Source organism: Pholis gunnellus (genome assembly GCF_910591455.1).
Source record: "Pholis gunnellus genome assembly, chromosome: 24".
In the NCBI taxonomy this organism is placed as follows: Eukaryota; Metazoa; Chordata; class Actinopteri; order Perciformes; family Pholidae; genus Pholis; species Pholis gunnellus.
The window spans coordinates 3,210,081-3,229,607 of NC_136551.1; the positions used below are offsets into that span (position 1 = coordinate 3,210,081).

The window sequence follows — 19,527 nt, forward strand, 5'->3', positions numbered from 1 at the left end:
TAGTGATAATAAAGTCTTACCAGGATGTCTCCCTTCAGGAGCAGGCCGGGCTCAATAGTGATGCAGATACTTGTGTTGCTGTCTCCTTGCACATTGCTGTAATAACATCAATAATAAACGCGTTAAAATCCAATACAGGGTCAGCTCTGCCCTGCGTTTAAACACAGACCACACTGAAGTGAAATAAAAGTTTCCATACTATATTCCTGACGTATAGACCGGCTGCATTGCCTGGTAGATCTTCAGGAAAGGACGGCAGCCTGCGAAGGGAATCAAAACCAGAAGCTTGAAACATGTCCGAGGGAACCAGCGGGCTTTGGTTCTGTCCGCTCTGCAGAGGTAGAAGCTCACCTCCTTTGGCCTCAAAGTTGGGTATGCCGTGCATGATGACGTGATGCAGGAACAGAGGCTTGTTGTTGATTTTTATGTGTCCGGAAAGAAGCCCGTTGAAGTATCGCACATACCTGAAAACAGAAGAGAGTAAGCATGAGGTCTCCAATTCACGAAGCACGTCCAGCTGTGCACAAATTCAACGCTATATATTAAAGACTACGGCTACATGATCCACGCATTTGTGGCTGCACCCCATCCAAGCAGATTAGACCCTCATCCTGTGTCAGGCACCTTTACCGCCCGTCAGCTCCAGCAGCTCCAGCCAGACATAACGACCTTCATCCACTGCGGGAAATGTCAGAGTAAATAGGTGTGTGGAGGCCGGTCGGGGGTCCGTTGAGTTAGCGTGGTCTGGTTGTTAATGATGATAACAATGATGGCACCTAACGTGAACTCGACCGTGGGGTCGCCCCATGCAGACGCGCCCCCCTTTTGCTCTGCTGTCAGTGTCCAGATGGTTTAGCCGCTCTGAAATTCAATTAGACTGAGCGGGGAGGCGGCGGGGGCTTGTAGTGTCATATGAGACTTAATCATGTTCTGTGTTTCACCAATGAATTATCCTATATTAAAGCCTTTGACACTACGCACACAAGCATATGAATAAAATACAAAACAGGCTCTGCACGGTCTGTATTTGAGCATCTAGTTATTGAGGTTAAAAGGTTAAAATCCAACCACAATGTGCTTTATTCCTCTACAAACTGAACGCAAAGTCTCCTGATAAACTACATGATTTCTCTTCAACTCAATGAATGTTGTTCCTCAAATTCACATAAAAACAAGTTAATGGAGAAGAGAAACCATAAAACAAGTCAGGCCATTTCCAGCGTACACAGTGGCAGCCATTCTAACATTTCACAAACAACATGTTAATCATTTAATGATCCTAAAATGCTCCGTGTAACACTTTTAATCCAAACTTTTACGAGCTTCTACAGCAGCAGCAGCAGCTCATCTCCTAATCTTGATGTTAATGTCACACATTCCAGACCATAATACTTGCAGACTCCAGGGGCAGAGATAATTATATCCAAAGCAGGAAATAGCAGCGTGGCAGAGGGCAAGCCTATAGACCTGTTAGAGAATGGCTGGCTGCCTGAATCACAAGCTGAAATGAAGCGGTGTTAAGTCCCTTGCTGTTTCCTGTGTTTCCTCATTTATTCCCTGCAACCTTTGTCCTGCTCATCTTTTCCAAGACGGGCTCAGATCGGGATTCCTTTCTCCGCGGGTGAAGAGGCGAAGACGCTGAGGGGTCAAGCCTTTAAGCAGTTAATTGTCTATTAATGTAGAAGGAGCAGGTAATATGGTGGAAGCAGGCTTATGAGTAAAAAGGAGGACGTCTCAGAAGATACTACCCCTAGAGGGGGCTGCGTTCAAAATAAGACATTTCTTAAATACTTTTAAACCACTCTTGATTGGTTCTGGTTTTTGGAATTTGCGCTCTATTCATGAGCAGCCCATTATCTCAAAACACTCGATGTTAAAAGTGGAGAAGAAATGGAGGAAAATATGCTCCGATATGCTTCGGAGACAGGAATGAACTGAGCCCCGCAGCCTCCCCAGAGACACCAGAGGAATCCCTCAGACAGACAAGATAGACGGCTCCTCTCCGTGCCGCGACGTTTACTCACAATTATCCCAATTAAAACTAAACTGGAGATAATCTGAAGGAAAGAAATGGAAAGAATTTCCTCTGAAATGTTTGTGAAACAACAACTGGATCAGTCAGTTTGTCTTGTTATCTTGTGTGCATTCGAATGTATGAAGAGCAGAACTCTCTGGGGGGTTTCTCTCTTCACCCTCTAAGAATGTGAGCGTCTTCGTCTAACGTAACATAAGCTGCAAAACATTCGGAAACAGCAGGCGAGCTGCTGCGGCAAAGGTCAGACTCATAAAGCTTCATGTCAGGCAAACAGGAAGTGAGGTAACAACTGACCGTATCTGTGATGGCTGGCCCACAGGAAGTGCTTTGTCCTCGTAGAAGCGCCGCATAGCAAACCTGTCCAACGCCTGGTCAGCACTGCATCACACACATTTGGACAGAGATTGTGGTTATTTGTCGTACTCGGGAGCATTTTACAGTATCAAAGCTGCACATTTTTCCCCCAAGTTTGAGATTTAGAGAAATCCCCTGGCCTTCATCATTTACAAAGCGGCTTGAAATCCTCCTGGCTCCCGCCCACCGATCAACATCTGGTCGCATTAAAGAACGATGACATGTTGGGAGTGCTTCTTCTCACAGAGACAGAATAATAAGCTTGAGTGTTTTGCAAAAATAATAACATCGGCGTTCAATTTTCAAGGCTGCTCAAGCCCCAGACCTCGAGGGCTAACTGTGATTGACTGGTGCTCCCGTCCTTACAAAACCTCTGGAGGAGGAGATTCAAAGGAAATCATCCTTCACCTCTGCTGATCCATCTCTTCGCTCAAACTACAGCCAATAACAATGAATTGCAGTAGGTCGACAGATGTTTGATACCTTGCGGATATGTTGCTGTAGTGCATGTACGCAGCCACCACCACCCCTGTTCGACCTCGGTTCCCCTGCGACACAGAAACAGAGACCACAAGACATGTGAACATCTTGTATCATACCGTGTGTTTAAATAAGACACAAAGGAATGTACGACTACAAGAAGAACGTGTGTTGATTTTAGAAGGTCAGCAGCCACATGTGCATATCTCATTGAAGACATTTTTTATATATATATATATATATATATATATATATATATATAGTCCAATGCCAAGAAATAGTCCAGCACATATGCTCTGTAAAACTCTTTGGTTTTTGTTTGATTAAAGAAATGAAGTAAAACGTGATAATTAGCTTAACTGGTGCTGGTTGCTGTTATCTTTGGACGGAGCCACGTTTTGCCGCTTCCCGCTGTTTATAGGCTTTATGCTAAGCTATGCTAATCATTTTCATATTGAATGGACAAATATGAGAGGGGTATCACATCTGAGTCAATAGGAAAGCGAATAAGTGTATCTGCAATGTTGAGCTATACCTTACAGAATATGAATTTCAAGCGGGCATGAGGAGGAGGGTGTGTCCTCGTGTGCTTTTCTTTCACATTCTGAACATCGTGTACCGTTCCTCCCTTGCTTTACCTTGTTGTGCAGCACCACTACGTTGCGTGGGTCTCCGTTGAGCCACGTGTCGATGGCCTTGCACATGCTGCAGATCTTGTCGAGCGCCGGCGCATGGTTGTCTGGCCAGCCAAACTCCACAACCTGAGGGTAAGGACCAAAAGAAGGGGTTCTTTCAGGCCTGGTTCTGGACTGTCAGCTATTACGTGCACCGTTTCATGTTTTTATAAAGCTATCTCCCGAGGATGCTGTTTTCCTCTGGCAGTAATGTATGTAAACTTGCCACCAAACAGTGGCCACAAGTTAACCGTGCAGGACTTCCTCGGGTTCTTTTTGGTTTAGTTCCTCTCTAAACAGGAAGTCACTTCATAGATGAACGTGTGTTTTTTATGTGTCTGGATTCAAATGACAAAGATGATCCGGCTGCTTTGTACCTTCGGGTTTAAATTTGATAAGTCACTGCTCCACTCGCTCAGGTTGAGAATCTGAAATCAGAAAGAGAGCATATCTAAACATATCAAAGCAATACTGATAATGTTTGTCCCTCAAAGAAATCACAGAAACACAGTCGGATCATTGACATATAAGAACAAATCATTTGATGAGATAAAAACAGAGGGATATGAGTCCCTCGGGGGGCGGTTCTCACCAGATAGTGCTCGCCATGTTTGGACCGCAGCATCGTTGCCACCTCCTTGAGGTTGGTGGTGTAGCTGCGTTCCTCGGCGCCGGCGGGGAAACACACAGAGATGATCCTCTCTGTGATGTAGACCAGGTCCACCTCATAGCTCTCCTCCATGGCCGGAACCTCACTCTGACTCCTGGAGAGGCAAGAGGGAGCGAGAGGTGTTTATCCGAGGATTTCACCCGTTGGTTTTTTTTAAGCACAGCTGCTGTGAGACGATGTCTCTCAGAGTCCACTTGATCAAATGTAAACTCCCGCAGATCACGCTTATAGTTCTTGGAAAGGACGTTCACATTTAGTACCACACAATAGGATAACAATGCTGTGTCTTACCGCGACTGCTTTCGCAATATCTCCACACTCTTGCAGGACCTCGTAGATCCCTGGAGAGCGCACACACACACACACACACACACACACACACACACACACACACACACACACACACACAATGCACATGTAAGCAGAGGGAGGGGGAGAGAAAAATGATTCATAAGCATACTCTGTCTTAATAACGGGCGATGTTATTTAATTAAAATCTGACATAAGCTACAAGGGGAAAGTGAGGTCACAGAGGTTAAACTGAAACTGTTTTGGAGGAAAACAAAGATGGAGAGAAAAGAAGAGAAGAGGAGGAACAAATAGAGGGTTAGAGGGAGAAAAAGGAGAATAGAGGCAGCAGAGGAAGAGGAAGAAGAAGGATAAGGCAAACTAAAACAAAGAGTCCAGCAGAAAGGAGGAGAAGGAGAAGAAGACATTGTTAGGGATAAACCGAAGAAAAAAGATTAAAAAGGAGAGGATGAAGGGGAAAAGTACAAAGTAGTATTACGTAGGATTAGAATTAAAGATAGAAAAGAAGAGGACAAAGGACGAATAGAGGAAGATGAAGAAGAGAAGGAGAAATTGAAGAAGTAGGAGAAATGATAGATTGAAAAGAGAAGGATGAGGATGTTGGGAAAGAAGAGGTAACAGAAGAAGAGTAAGAAAGAGAAGAAGTACAGTCAGAAAGGAAGTAGGAGGGCGAGGAAGAGGAGAAGAAGAAGAAGAAATCACAACGCATCAGTGTGCTCCAGGAGAAAACCACCCTGACTCAGGTCTTGTCAGGATTTCACACACTTTAATTATCCAGTCGTGTATTTAGTGAGGAAAGACTGGAAGCTGTTCCACTGTGACGGGTGCTGCAGAGGGAAAATGTTACTAAATATGCTGCACTGTCGAGGAATCGCTGCATAATAGATGCTAGAGTTGGCTCTTCCTCTCACGGTTTGTCGGCCCAGAGGAGAACTTGTCTGTATGAGTCGGCTGCCATCAAGAAAGATGAAGCCGTCCAAGAAGATGGAACGACGGCAGAATGTATCTTCGTCCTCCACTTCTTTCCCCCCGTCAGAGAGAGTGAGCGTTCGGCTTCACTGGTCAAGTGGTTAAACAGAGATATTGGCAGGAGAAAGGGTCTGTAATCACGGCGCAAGGTTAAACACACAGCCCCAAAGCTTTCTCTCTCACAGATGAAGCTAATCCCACCCCCAAGAGCCGAAATGGGAGGCATAACTCTCTGTGATTTGACAGGAACCAGATGCTAGGCGGACCGCGGACGCTGCTGTTTGCAAAATGAAACAGCCTGTTCGCGTGGGGCTTCGGGGGTGTCACGCCGGTACGTTTCACATCACAGGAACAATCTGTTGTCTTGTAGCAACATGGGCGCATGAACGCCTCGTGAAAGTCAATGCGGCATGTAAAGGGGAGTGAACTGTCTGTCCGTTTAAAGGCACTTTTCCACGGTGAAAGGCTGGTTCTCTCATGAAACGACCAAAACCAGCAATAAATGAAGACATTTTTCCTAGTTTGCATATTGAGAAATAGATCTTTTCAGTTCATTTATGAAATATGTTGACAATAAGGAAAATATATAACAATACCAACCACATTCATGAGAGAAAACGATCATAATTTGTTGCATATTTTAGCATAGATTTCATTAAATAGCTACATATGGACTTTGTAAAAGCATTTTGTCAACTAACAAATTTGACACATTTTAAGCTGCACACTTCCTGTGTGGGAGTGGCCTACCTTGCTGAACAGGTACCCAGTGCTCCACCTCCAGGATGAACGCAGGGCGTCGAAACGCCTTCGGATGGAGCGGCCCAGAGGCATGGCTACAGATCAACTGGAACCACTTCTCTACGTTTTACTATTAAGATCGTGAAATCAAAACAAAGAAGCTCCGGATCCTCATGATGGAAGAAGATGCTGGACTTCATCAGCGGTTATGTAACAGACACACACTGATGCATCTTCTCTCCGTTCTTTCCTCTCGACTGTCGTCTCCCTACTTTCTCCTGCTTCCTCTCTCCCTCGCGCCCACTTGGTGTTCTCTGGATCTCCTCCTCCCTCGGTCTCATTATCTCTCATTATGTCTGACTCCCCTCCGCTTCGCTCGTCTTGACTCCCTTTTTTCCCAGGCCGTGTGTGTGTGCAGTGTACAGTATGTTTGTCCTTCTCTGCTGCACATGTGTTTAACCTTAATTGCCCTTAAGAATCTCGAGACTTGACAACATTTGTTTTCTGTCCTATCTTAATATTTCCCTGCTGGCTTAAGCAGTAACATGACTAGTCATTACAACAGAGACGTTTCTCTCCTTTGTATTCTCTTTGCACAGTAATGCACAGCAGTGTTTTTGATTTACAGCGTCTCAGTCTCTATTCTCTCCTGAGCCACGAAATAATTTAAAAAAACGTTCCCATGGATGACCCCCGCAGTCCCCACACTGAGCCAATTATTGTCACGGCGGGGCGGTTCGACTCAAAACCACCATAGATGTGTCCTACTATGTGGACTCAGCAAATAAACACTGCATAAGAACTCCCCCCTTCTGTGTGTAGGCCGACGCTATACACACACACACATACACACACACATGTTTATGCATGAAACCTTATATGATGAGGATCCTTGGATGAAGTATGAAGGCAGAAAGCAGATCCAGAGTGTTTATATTTTCCATTAAAGTTGAAAATGAAAGTGAGCCTCAGCTCAGGATGCTAATTTGTATGTGAAATGACCACTTAGTCATTGTCCAATTGTTTGTGACAACTTTCCACACTTACAGTAAAAATGAGTAGCCTCTGTCGTGGTATTTTTAGTGCTCATAATTACATCCACGTTTCCCGTAAACCATGTTGTTGAGAGGACTTTGCTACTTTGTTTCCATTGTTTCTCTGCTTGTGCGCTTTACCAAAGAGGATGGAACACAATCTTACTCCTCTTATTGCACAAAGAACACAGGGTGAGTTTCCTGCGGATGGTAGATAATTATTAAAATAATATATTATCTTTTGAGTGTAAAACATTGACTCTCTGGAAGCTTGAAATTTGGCCCAGAAAGGTTTGCAGCTTGTTTTGTGTGCCGTCTGGATTCACAGCTGCTTATGACAACCTGCAGTGAAAAGAAGCTGCACAGAAACGTCTCCATCCTTCCGTCCCTGCTTTTTCAGACTCTGAGTCTGCAGACCTTCTCTCTTCCTCTGTGTGAAGTCCCAGACTGTGAATTAATCTCCGCGCAGACTGGTGTACACAGACCGATGTGTGTTTATAATCTCACTCTGAGTCACCGCCGCAACTTCTGCTGCCGCTCTAAACATTCAGGCGACGTCCGACGCAAACACTGACTCATGATCGTGACTCACAGAGGAGAGAAATAACAGGGATGCGGGACATCGGTGCTGCTTTTATCTTTTGGATAAATGTTGCTTCTGGTTTCATGAAAAGGAAAACAAAGACATGAGCCTCTTCTGATCTAAGAACATTTTTAACAAGCGAACAGATTTTGGACCGCTGGTTTGAGTGACCTCCTTTCTTTCTGCATCAGTAGTGGTTCTCTCCTCTCCTAATTTTCTGGAATCTCGCCCTCTTGGAAACAAACACCCTTCATGGTTTAGCAATGTCAAGCTAAACATGCATGCCTAGTCTCGGGCCGGGCCTTGGCAGCCATTTCTGGCACAGACGAGACACAATTTGCAGTAAACTGGCAGCAACAGATGTCACGGCAGCTTTTCCCATTTTGTAAGGTATGTACCAGATATTTCTTTACACTGGCACAGAGCAGAGCGAGGGTTAAACCATTTACATTTATTTTTCGAACCAGAGCAGCAACAGCAGCTCTGATTGGCTAGCTGCTATGTATTGCATGCTGCTGCCACCTTCAGCAGTGAGCAGGAACAGGTGGTCGCATTTGCAAGTTGTAATGAATTTAAAATATATTAATTGAATAAACACAGAATCAGTCTATAATTATTCCAGTGCCACACTCCAGACTCAAGAGTGATCACCAGTGCATATAAGGATTGTTGTTCCAGCACTTTGCTGCAGAACAATAGCAGCCTTTATGAATGAGGAGCTTTGTCTACTTGGCGTTAACACTAATAAGGAAGAGGTGTTACTCACCGGTGTATCTACATGCTTTAATGGCAGCTGAGGAGTGGGAGGCTGCAGAGAGAAGCGAGACAGAGTCAGTGGGTTAGTCATTGTTTCTCTCACACTGAGGAAGAAACAACATGGTGAGAGAGAGAGAGAGAGAGACAATCCTCAATTATAAAAAATCTCAGAACAGAGATATCCAAGTAGCAGAATAGCTCAAAAGAAAACATCCAAAATAAAAAAGTGACCACAAATTTGAAATCGTGTTTGTACACACCAAAATATGAAGAATTAAAAAATTTGGAAAAGCTACAACAGGATGAATCAACCTATGAGGACAAAAAGTCTCATTTTCTAAATAATAATTTAATAATTTAAAAGTATATTTACACAAACATATTATATGTTCAGTATTTATCCACATTTACTATGTTGAGGGATATTTGTTGCAAAAACATTCATAGTTTGGTCCTAAAAGGATCATTTTTCACCTGGAAATGGTCGTTTGACTCAAGGTTGACTCACTATATCTCATGAAATTAAATGTTTTTTAGATTTGGTGCGGGTTATAAAAAAAAATAATATGTACATGTAAAAAAAAAAAAGAGCAAATTTAAAAGTAATCTGGTCCATAAGTGGCAGGGAGAGGCAGAGATGCAGAAGCAGAGACAGTATGTGAGAAGTGGAAAGAAAATATGTACACACACACACACACACACACACACAAAGAGCTTGACAGTGATCCATGTGTTAAGGAAAATCTCTTAAGTGAGTTAAGTACAGCGTCTCAGGCTGATGTGAGCTCTATAAACAAAACTAGGGACTGTTTAACAAGCTGCTGCAGTCATTTAAAACGGCCGGCGTCCAGAGTAAATAAGTGAAAAGTAGTTACTGCTGCTCGGGAATGTTCCTAATTTGGTCATATCATCGGTGGTTAATCTTGAAAATATAAAACAGGACTGACTGTGCCACTTTTTATTCGACTTTATTGACTAGAAATCAGGAGAACGATCAAATTGCTCTCCCTGCTGGTTTTCTAATCATGACCCACCATTTGCTGAGCGTGCGTTCTTTATGGAAGTAAATGAAATCTCCCATTTCAAGCTCATTAAAGGGAAAATGACTCGAGCCTCGGCGTTTCAGTGCGTAAATCACATTTTGTCTTATAAAGGAGCAACCCCTAGAGGAAAGGAGAGTAATCACTTTGACTGCAGCTCCGTTTCTGTCCTCTTCTGCTCTGTGTTGCATCTAAATAGCTTCCTGAAACTTCTTAGGACCAAATCCAGGAGGGATCACTGCATCGTGACGGGGATTTCAGAGGTCAATAAGGTGCACACACACACACACACACACACACACACACACACACACACACGTTACACTCACCAGATCATAGTTGGTAGTTAGTTGACATGACGTGGTGACCTGTAAATGGAGAAACAGAGAAATCTTGAGTGAAGAAAAGCATTAAAGTCTGCTGAAAAAAAGCTGTAAATGTTAGGTAGATCACATTAAACAAAGACGAATAATTCAACAAAACCACCATAAATGACATAAACTAGTCAGGATGTGTTGTGTATATTGTTTTGTAGAAAAGGGGAGGGAGAGCCATCACTGAGAGCTTCCCCCTGAATGCCTGAGTATTCCCTAAATCGCCCTCAACAGGACAGAAATAACCCCTGCGTCATAAAACAGACAGTTTCTCTGTGTGGGAAACATGTCAGGGCCATTCCAGGCAAAATAACCTTTTAGCACCGAGTTCACATTGAGAGAGAGAACGCTGCATGATGTTATAGTTTTTGTTCTGCGTGAGAGAATCCAGCCACAACGCAACACACACACAGTGCCCTGTCAGCCACGTCTAAAAGACATCTCGCTTGTATTCAATAACAACTCGGGTCAAACATCATGCGAGAAATTCCATTTACAGTCACACAGTGTGTCCGTGCAGGGGGAGGGGCACCCGGATCCTCCCCCTGCTCCGTGACTCCACGTGCACCTTGGACACATATGCCGGGATCGGACTACACAATATTTATGCCTTCCCAGATGGTCACTGTGTCCGTTTAGGTGATTATAGAGTCATGAATTCTTCCTGCGACTTGACAGTGAAACACGACAGATTACATGTTGGACGCCGGCCAATCATGGAAGATTTGTGCGGCGCCACAAACAGTTCCCTCGTGCACCTACAGTATTTTATAAATAACAGCGTTGAACCACGAGTGGGCCGCCAGTGGCTCTTAACTGCAGACCACCTAAACCGAGACCAAGTCCAAGACCAAGACCGGTCTTCTCTTTGCCCGAGACTAAGACAATACCTCGTAAAAATGTGGTCGCTTCCCGAGACGGAGACCTCTCGAATCTGGATTACTTCAATTGCCCGTGATGAAATAATGTTGTATGGCCTGGGCCCCCCTCTCGATCTCTCTCCCTGCTGAAAGCTATTCTACCACCCCTGTCTTGTTTTGGCAATGCAGTCTCATGCTGAAAGAGAAACGGAAAGCTTCAGCTCCTTTTGTCTCGTGAAACAGCATCCCGGCTCCGCTCGGTGCTGTGCAACCACTCAGAAAAACAACAGTAGGTTCCCCAACAAAAAACAACTGGGTGGCACGCCAGTGCTCCCAAATCCAGATCTCCCAGCAACAGTATCACTTGTCCCCTAATTATACTATCGCCTCAAAATTAGAGCGGTATTGATTTCATGATGTTGCAATGCTACATGTAGCGTCTTTAAATAGCAGGCCATTTTGGTACTCAACGCTTATAGTATCCATGACAGGCAAGTGTGGCTCCTAATAGTCTGCATAACCCTGTGCACTGCAAATCACTGATTACGATGGGTAAACAGGCCCTCTATGGCAAGCTGAGCGGCGTCCATCTGATTGTGTTTACTTCAGCGTGCACGGATGAACACGCATGAGGGAGCGCATTGGACGCATACGTGTGCATGTTGCGGGTCGACGGATGTTTACGAGGGGGGTGAGATGAGAGCGCGCTATCTGGAGACAACAGACGCAGGCAGGAAGGAAGCCGCCGTAATTAGTTTGCTCTGGGAAAACAAAAGACTCATTGACTTTGTAACGCTATCATCAAGCGTATCAGAATACAGTAGCGGGATAACATCTCGGCGGAGCAGATCCCACCCAGCGCATGGTGTTATCAGTCCGCCACTCAGTGCTGATACGGCTACGTGCTCCTCTAAAAATATGAAGACGCTGACCAAGGGGTGTACCGAGGTATTTCAACAAGGTACACAATGTCTCTGCCGATTTATTGCTGGCCCTTTAATATGCTACCATACTGACTGGTTCTGCTTCTGATATGCACACTGCAATATGATTTGCACCCTTAAATAAGACACAAAGTGACATTTTTAATGTCATAAAATCGGACTTTATAAGCTAACATTTGCACGCCTTGTGTGGCCAACATGAGTTGGACCTTGTCCTTGTGTGTGCATGTGTGTGTGCATGTGTGTGTGCATGTGTGTGTGCATGTGAGAGTAGCCGTTCCTTTTGAGAAACACAACTTGGGGGGCATCATTTTGAATACCCGGGTTAATGAAGTGAATGAGTTACAGCTGCTGCTGCTGCGGGTGCTGCAGGGAAGTGGCTAAAAGTCGAAATAAGGAGGATTGTTTGAAAAAAAGATATGTTGCAAAGAAAATACAAATGTACACAGAGCTAAAATACAATAGCCGTGCAATAACTCAGAGCCCAACAGAAGAGGAAGTTGCTCGTCCCAGAAGCGAGTCGGCTCATGCCGGCTCTTTAGAGTGCCTACACTACCTGGGGGCCGGGGCTGACATTCATATTTCAGTGTTGGCGGTCCCACTGGCCCCGGGGGCCTCGTAGCCGGAGCATCTGCCTTTTATTCACAGCTGACATTAGTTGCTGTTCTGTGCGCTGTACTGTAGCGTACGCCTGCAAATGTCCCGGTGATTACTCCCTCCAGTATTGATCTAAAGGTCAGGAGGGTAGAGTGATGACTTGGACTTCCGTTTGTGGCTCTAGAAACCGGACTACTGGTCGGCTCCCAGCCTTATGAATGCTGAATTATTTCTTACGGAGCACATCTGTGCACGTAAAATGGTTTTCAAGGAATCAGACATGCAACATGGCTTGCAAATCTGGTTATCATATCACTTTCTTTAGTGAGGCAGTCATGAGAGAAGACGGCCGGAGCAGCAGACAGAGAGAAAATACAGACTAACACCGAGTCAACTTCAAATCCTCGCCGCATCACCGTGCAACCAAGCGAGAGAACAACAGCTACCCTGACTTCATCCATATATGGCGGCTGCAGCTGGAAGCCAGACTAACACAGGCTTCACGTGGGCTTTACCAGCTCAGACGGATAAAAGGGAAGGAATCTCCGAGAGGCCCTGCCACACGCTTCAGCACCTCAACTCCATCCGTCTGCAAATGTTTGTGCAACTGCATCTGTAAAATAATCCAGTTCAGTTGCTGAATCGGGATAAAAAAAAAGTCCTCTTTGTCTGGTAGTTATCCGTTTTTATCCGTGCATTGTTTCTTCAGCATGTCTCGCGACGGACGATTTGAAATGATGAATGTTGACCTTTTCTTTGGTTTCACCAATCGCTTCCCAGCAAAGTGACCAGCAGACCGCAAAGAAAACTCTCTGACATGGAGAGAAACGGAGTCAAAGTGTTTTTTAGGCCTTTTAAAAGAGGGAGTTTATAATCTCATCGAGGCACGAGGGGAGTCTTGAAAGCCGCTGAACTAGAACAAGGAGTCAAGCGAGCCGCCGGGGGGGGCCCCTCCGCAACTTCAACCCAGCCGAGAGGCCTCATTAGGGGGCAAACAGAGGTGAGCTGAGGCGGGACGTTGTTGAATTACCCGCAGCAAAGGTCAAATGTCTCAGGTGAGTCTCGACAGCTTCACAGAGCTTCCCTCCTCTGTCTTGATCCCCCCCCGCGCCCCCCCCCCCCCCCCCCCCCCCCGCCCCCCCTCACAATGAGAGCGTGGATCAGCGGCAGCGAGCGCTTTAATGACTTCAGCAAAAGTGCTGCTCAAGTACTCAAGTGGGTTTATATGGAAATGGAGAGTGCAGCATATCAAAGCAGGACTCTGGAGCCCGGTCCACCGAGCTGAATCGTCGTATAATGAGTAAACGTGCCGCAGTTCAAGCAGGATAGTGATGAACAGTTTTCCCTCCACGCTCGCACACTTCAAACAGGCTGGAACAAGCATCCTCAGAGAGCCGAGGAGGAGCGGGACTGGCTTGCTCAGCAACCTTTGCATTCTTTGTTTGCACTTTGTCAAACAGTAAGGGCAATAAGCTTCCATCGTCAGTGCTTTTATTGTTTTAGTTGTGTGCTGTTTGACATGTAAAAAAAGTAAGAATTACATTTAGACGTGATGTATTGCGTGGCATACGCATCAAGCTTCTTATTTTTCCAAAGTTTAAAGATTTGTTAGAAGTAGAAGTTGAGTTTTTTTGTTCCCTTTTGATGCTCTCTGCTGTATTTTCCAGAGATTTATGCCCTCTTACCCCTCTGACTTAGCAACAATCAATCTGGTCTTGAGTTGATGTACTTCAGCCTAACTGATGGGAGAAGGCATGTTTCCCACTGTGCATAAATCATCTCATTGGCTCCAATAAATGAGCCTGCCATTGGTCCAACCACACTCAGAATTCCTCAAGCACTCCTCCTGCCCACACAAGAGCCACTGCCGCGCTGATGGCAGTTTGCCTGAGAAAGTAAATTCTTCACTTTCCAAACGGGGGCCAAATAAGGACTGAAGCTCAAACGGCCCCTTTGGAGGGATTTATACATCGGCTGGGTTTCTGTTTAACTTGGAAGGCTAATAAATCCGCCGAGCTGCTGTGATGGGGAAGAGCCCGTTCCTTTTCCCGCGTTGACATTTTGACATAATGTCAAGTGTGTAACGCGCCGTGTTCGACTGGGTGGCTGTGTGTCGCTGGCAGGAGCGCGCTGGCAGGAGCGCGCTGGCAGCGGCGAGTGATGTCGTCAGTGGCTGAATAATGATGCAGACGGTTAAACAGACGGTTAAATCCAAATGTCTCAAAAAAGAAGAATGATGCTTGGGAATATTTTACCACTAAAATGCTATCTTTCATTTCTAAGAGAGTCAATAATTCAATATCCTGTGAACCAGAGAATCCACTAAACATGTAATTCAGTCAAGGGTCTAAGCTATTTGGTGAATATTTAAATTTGGAACCAAACATCGGGAAACATGCTTTTCAATGAAGGTCCATTTGCACCCAAACAGGATGGAAAAGATCTGTTTGTATAGACATGAAATCTAAATAATTGTTTGATTTAAAAGTAGAACACGCTGCCTGCCAGCTGTTTTCCATCAACACCCGGTAGCGCAACACTAACAAGGTCTTCCCACAACATGCAATCCATCCTGTGACGGTCGGTCAAATGACGAGGCCGTGACGGGACAAATGAAATAAAAGGTTGCCGACCACCCTTCTCATGAAGAATCCACCGTCTAAACGTGGTGGATAAACACAAGAAAGGCATATATTTTTCATATGAGAAGAAAATCACCACCACATGGTTAACGCGGCATAAATAAGCACAAGCATTTGCTTCTAAATGGTTCAGACAAAATACACCACAACACACAGGAGGTTATTTACAATGGGATGCATCACTGTGGATTGCCTTCAACTGTTTTGACTGCCAGTGAGCTCAGATATGTGTCCAACAAAGGCACTGCCAATATTTCACCTCAAACCCGACATGCCGATGTCGGGTTTGAGGCCCAAAGGAGCTTCATCAAGTGGACGCGGAAGAGGCCAAAGACCACTGGGGGAAGCAACTATTTGGTCACGGTCAGGCCACAGTGAGCGGTGAGCGGGGCTCATGGCTTGGCTGCTTTCGCCCCTTGTACGGCTAAACAAGGAAATCATGAATATCAGATGTGCAATTGTGGCTCACTTTGGACACAGGTTGAAAACCTCCAAATATGAATCGCCTCGGAGTTCTGTGCAAGAGGCGCATGAGCGCGTATCATGATGGTTAGTTCATTTTAAATCGTGGGAGAGGTCTAACACTCTAACACGCGATTAAAAAACGTGCAAACGTGTAACACTTCAAAGGCCGGGCTCCTGTGAGAAGCTGAAAACGAGCATGTTTTCATCTTTACTGGACGGAGCCGATGTCGGACGGTGCTGACGGTCTGTCCCGGACAGCGTTCGCCTATCAGTTCCTGGTTCATTAGTGCTGGCTACCAGATGCTTTCTCTCATTCCACCACTAATACCACAGTGAAGCGAGAATAAAGAAACACCGCCAAGCCAAATATAAAGTGTCAACACACAGAAAACCATAAAATACAAGCTAACTAGAACACAAGACGCTCAGAAGGATTTGTGAATGCTCTTTTGCTGCAATTACTTCTCAATTGCGGTACTTTTCTTACGTAAGTGTGAATCTGAAAACAATCACCTGGTATTGAGACTTGCTTTTTATTTTTCCTTGCCAGCCTGTCACTTATTGACAGAAATAAGTTAAGTGGGTAGGCTGCTAACTCAGCCTTGGCCTCTTGTGTGGTTGCATGTTAAATGCCATCCTCCCCGGTCGCTGCTGCTTTTATAACACATACTTTGGAGCTGACGCAGCTGGAGGTTCGCAGGTTTTCTTCACAGTTTACCAGCCACACGTTCTGTTTGTGTGCTTTTCTCTCGTGAAGCCTACCGTAGAATATCTTAAAATTCAATCTGAAAAACAAACGTGATGCGTGACATGGCAAAACAAGCATATCTGCACAAACGTGTGAGTGGAATTTCTATTTGGCAACCCAAATGATCTGCTTTGAACCTTTTCGAGATGATTTTTTTCTGCGATTCATGGTATGTTTTTCTCAGCATTTCTGCTGAGGCTGCCAAGGCTTCACTCCTTGATGTGTCAAAAGATGAACCGCCCTGAGGGAAGCTCGGCATGTTATTAAGCGATGGGAGAGACAGATGGAAGAGACAACTAGTTCAAGAGGGATAGATCTACAGGGAGAGCAGCCGTTCTATAAGCATCACTCTTAGAGAACATCTTCATGTTACGAGACACTAGGGAGACATGAGTTAGGGTTTCTGGGCAAGGTGGAGAAAGTGGCAAAAGGCCGTTTGTCCTCGAGACTTACGACCGATTTGAAAAGTGTAAAGACGGGGCGAGAGCATTAGGGTTCAAGGTTGAGTAACGTCTTCAGATGGAATTCAGAAAGAAAGAAGAAAAACGTGTCGCAGTCAAAAACAAGTGTTGAGTCCTGGCACCGCAATAAAACCGCATTCCTTCCCGTCGTTTTGACTCTTTAGTGGGAGACGGAACACAACGAGCCTCGCGACCTCTTGACTGTTCATGTTTAACTGCCAACCTTGTGTTAGCTCAAGTTCAAAGGTGAGTGGCTGCCATCATCAGTCTGCATCCTCTCTCAAAAGGTGTCAGAAAAAATGTGAGAAAAAGCGAAGGGGAGGCGAAGACGGTGCAAAGGGAAAAAAGACGTTTCCTGCAAACGTTCTACGTGAACTGCTCTCGTATAGTTCCACAGCAGATGGGGGGGGTTACGCTGGGAGGGGGAACACGTGTTTGCCTGCTGTGTTGACCAGTTGCTCCGGGGTCTCTCTCCGACTCTGCCGCCGCAAATCACTTCTCGTCGGGTCAGGAAAGGCTGACGAGCCTCAAACAGCAACTGGACTGAACTCTGACTGTCCCGTTCCCATGGGAGCAACTTTCCCACGAGTGTGTGGCAAAACCAGCGCGCACCCAAAACACGCAGAGTAAAGCATTTTAAAAGGACATCAGAAATCCCTCATTGTTACAGCTACAAACTCGAGCACCAACAGCCTTTTTGTGCACTAAAACACTCAGAATTCAGCTTTCTGAAGACCCGTTTTAAGCCATGAAAGAATGTAAAGAACTTCAAATTCAGAAAACATATTCAACATGCCAACCATGCAAACTACAAATGGAATATACTGCAAAAAAAACACCTCCATGCATCTTAAAATATACTCTGCCAGCTGTCTTACCTGCACACCGGTGCCCCTTTTTCTCACGCTCTCTCCCCCTCTGCCTTGTTTCTACCTCTGCATTCTCCCTGCCTTCAGACCCCCCTCTGGGAGAGAAAGAGGGCAAGAGAGGGAGTACCAAATACAGACACTTTCCTCCTCCTCCTCCTCCTCCTCCTCCTCCTCCTCCTCCTCCTCCTCCTTCGCCTCTCTCGCTCAAAACAACAGCAGTAATCCCAAACGCGTGCCAGAGAGCTACTGAACTCGATTCTGTGTATGCATGTGCGCGCGTGCGGATGTCTGTGCAGCCTGTGGACTGGACCAGGATACACTCTTTGTACTGCTGGCTTTGGTTCCTCCCGTCAACTGCCAAGAAATTTCGAAACACGCTATATAAGGCCAAGAAAGTGGCTTGGGGCTCCTTATGATTCCGGTACCCAAAACGAGAGAGCAAAAGCCGTCCGGGGGCCGACAGTAACTGTATCCCTCCCTCTGCTCTCTCTCTCTCTCTCTCTCCCTCTCTCTCTCTCTCCTCCCTCCTTTCCCTCCCGTCTCTGTTGACACATGCTTGACAGAGAGAGTGAGAGGGAGACAACTTTTCTCTTCTTCTCTCTCAATTCAAAACGTCTCTGACTGAGCACAAGAATGTCCTTCCAGTCTTATCTTAAACTGATCCTGAGCACGCTGCTTCACATAGAAAGTCCTTATAAATAAGAATAATACATGAGCAGTGCAGGTTCAAACAGAATCCTCTCAGGCAGCTTTTTCCCCCAAAAGCATTTATCGTCAAATTAGATCTGAAATGGAAACAATTTTACTTTTTCCTTCTATCTATGCAGACACACATGCATGCTTGTTTACCTCAGAATAAAAACTTGAGGTCGACAAAATCCCTCTTTTCTAAAATACTTGGGAGGAAAATATTTGCCGGCGCCCCGCCGGGCTTTAAGCACCCGGGGTGAACTTAGCTCTTGACCTCCAGACGAGGGCCGAGGTAAATTGGTCCATCACTCATCTGCTAGCACCCGGTTATTAGGCCGCCCGTACAGTTTTGTCTGCCAGCTCTATCTCCCGACTACCGCGGCGCATCTATACCGCTGAAGGGCGTCGCTATGGAGAAGTGCTGTGACGGCTCTTTGATGTGACGTGTTTGCGCCGGGGAAACAGACTTGCCTCTGTGAAGGGCCGCTGAGGAATGAGGAGGCTTGTGTGTGTGTGTGTGTGTGTGTCTCATCATTTTCTCTCTCCCTCTCTTGTTCTACCTTTTTCACTTTCATGCTTGGACAGTTACTCTCTTTTCCATGCCAACATTCTTGAAACGCTCCTCGTCCCTGTCTCTATGCACGTCTTATTGTGTTTCTGGTCTTGCTTCACGCACTTTCTACCTTTTGGAAGATAAAGCAAAAAAGCTGGTAAAACACCACTGATAGCAAAAGTGACTTCTTAAGCCCTTTAGGGACATCATCTTATTTGTGCTAACATCCCATTTTTGTCTTTCTACCAATCATTCAAAGGCTCTAATGTATAGACAGTCCAGAGTTTTACAGCAGGTGGTGAAATGTTCTTCTGGAATATTAAACAGCTTCTGGGTTGCACACAGGTGAGGATGTGGATTCAAAATGTTCGGCTGTTGATTAAAAAGCTAGACCTCGAAACACTTGACCTCAAAATTCTGCACCGGAGGAGATCCAGCTTAGCTCAAGTCAGGCTTAGTCCAGTTTGGAATGTGCACGAGTTGACTCGGAGAACAACAAATCACCAAAAAAAGGTCGCCTTTAAACAGTAAACCCTGAGAGTTTCATGGAGCTTCCTTCCTTCTTCTAAAATGCTTCGCTTTACTTTCTTGCACATCGGTGCTGGTGTTATGTAAGCTGCCAGTGAGCTCAGCTTGACAGAAGGGGATCTTGGGCTACTGGTGATGAAACGGGGCCGCC

The 19,527-nt window shown here is 45.4% G+C and overlaps 1 protein-coding gene across 4 annotated transcripts in view; it reads right to left on the reverse strand.

Annotated features, from left to right (window-relative positions):
* The window catches only part of tns1a (tensin 1a), a 39,598-nt gene extending 21,946 nt beyond the window's left edge, over positions 1–17,652 (reverse strand). For 3 of the 4 annotated variants that reach the window (XM_079185755.1, XM_079185754.1, XM_079185757.1), the window contains exons 1-9: positions 4,505–4,543; positions 4,136–4,307; positions 3,921–3,971; positions 3,508–3,630; positions 2,873–2,937; positions 2,330–2,413; positions 352–464; positions 200–260; positions 21–96 (exon numbers count right to left, since the gene is read on the reverse strand). In XM_079185755.1, coding sequence (XP_079041881.1) covers positions 21–96; positions 200–260; positions 352–464; positions 2,330–2,413; positions 2,873–2,937; positions 3,508–3,630; positions 3,921–3,971; positions 4,136–4,285 — 723 coding nt within the window. In that variant the 5' untranslated portion in view covers positions 4,286–4,307; positions 4,505–4,543. Of the gene's footprint in view, positions 1–20; positions 97–199; positions 261–351; positions 465–2,329; positions 2,414–2,872; positions 2,938–3,507; positions 3,631–3,920; positions 3,972–4,135; positions 4,308–4,504; positions 4,555–8,615; positions 8,658–9,974; positions 10,014–17,614 lie in introns of those variants that run through there. The other variant, XM_079185756.1, reaches the window with a different exon arrangement.
* Positions 17,653–19,527: the final 1,875 nt, after the last annotated feature.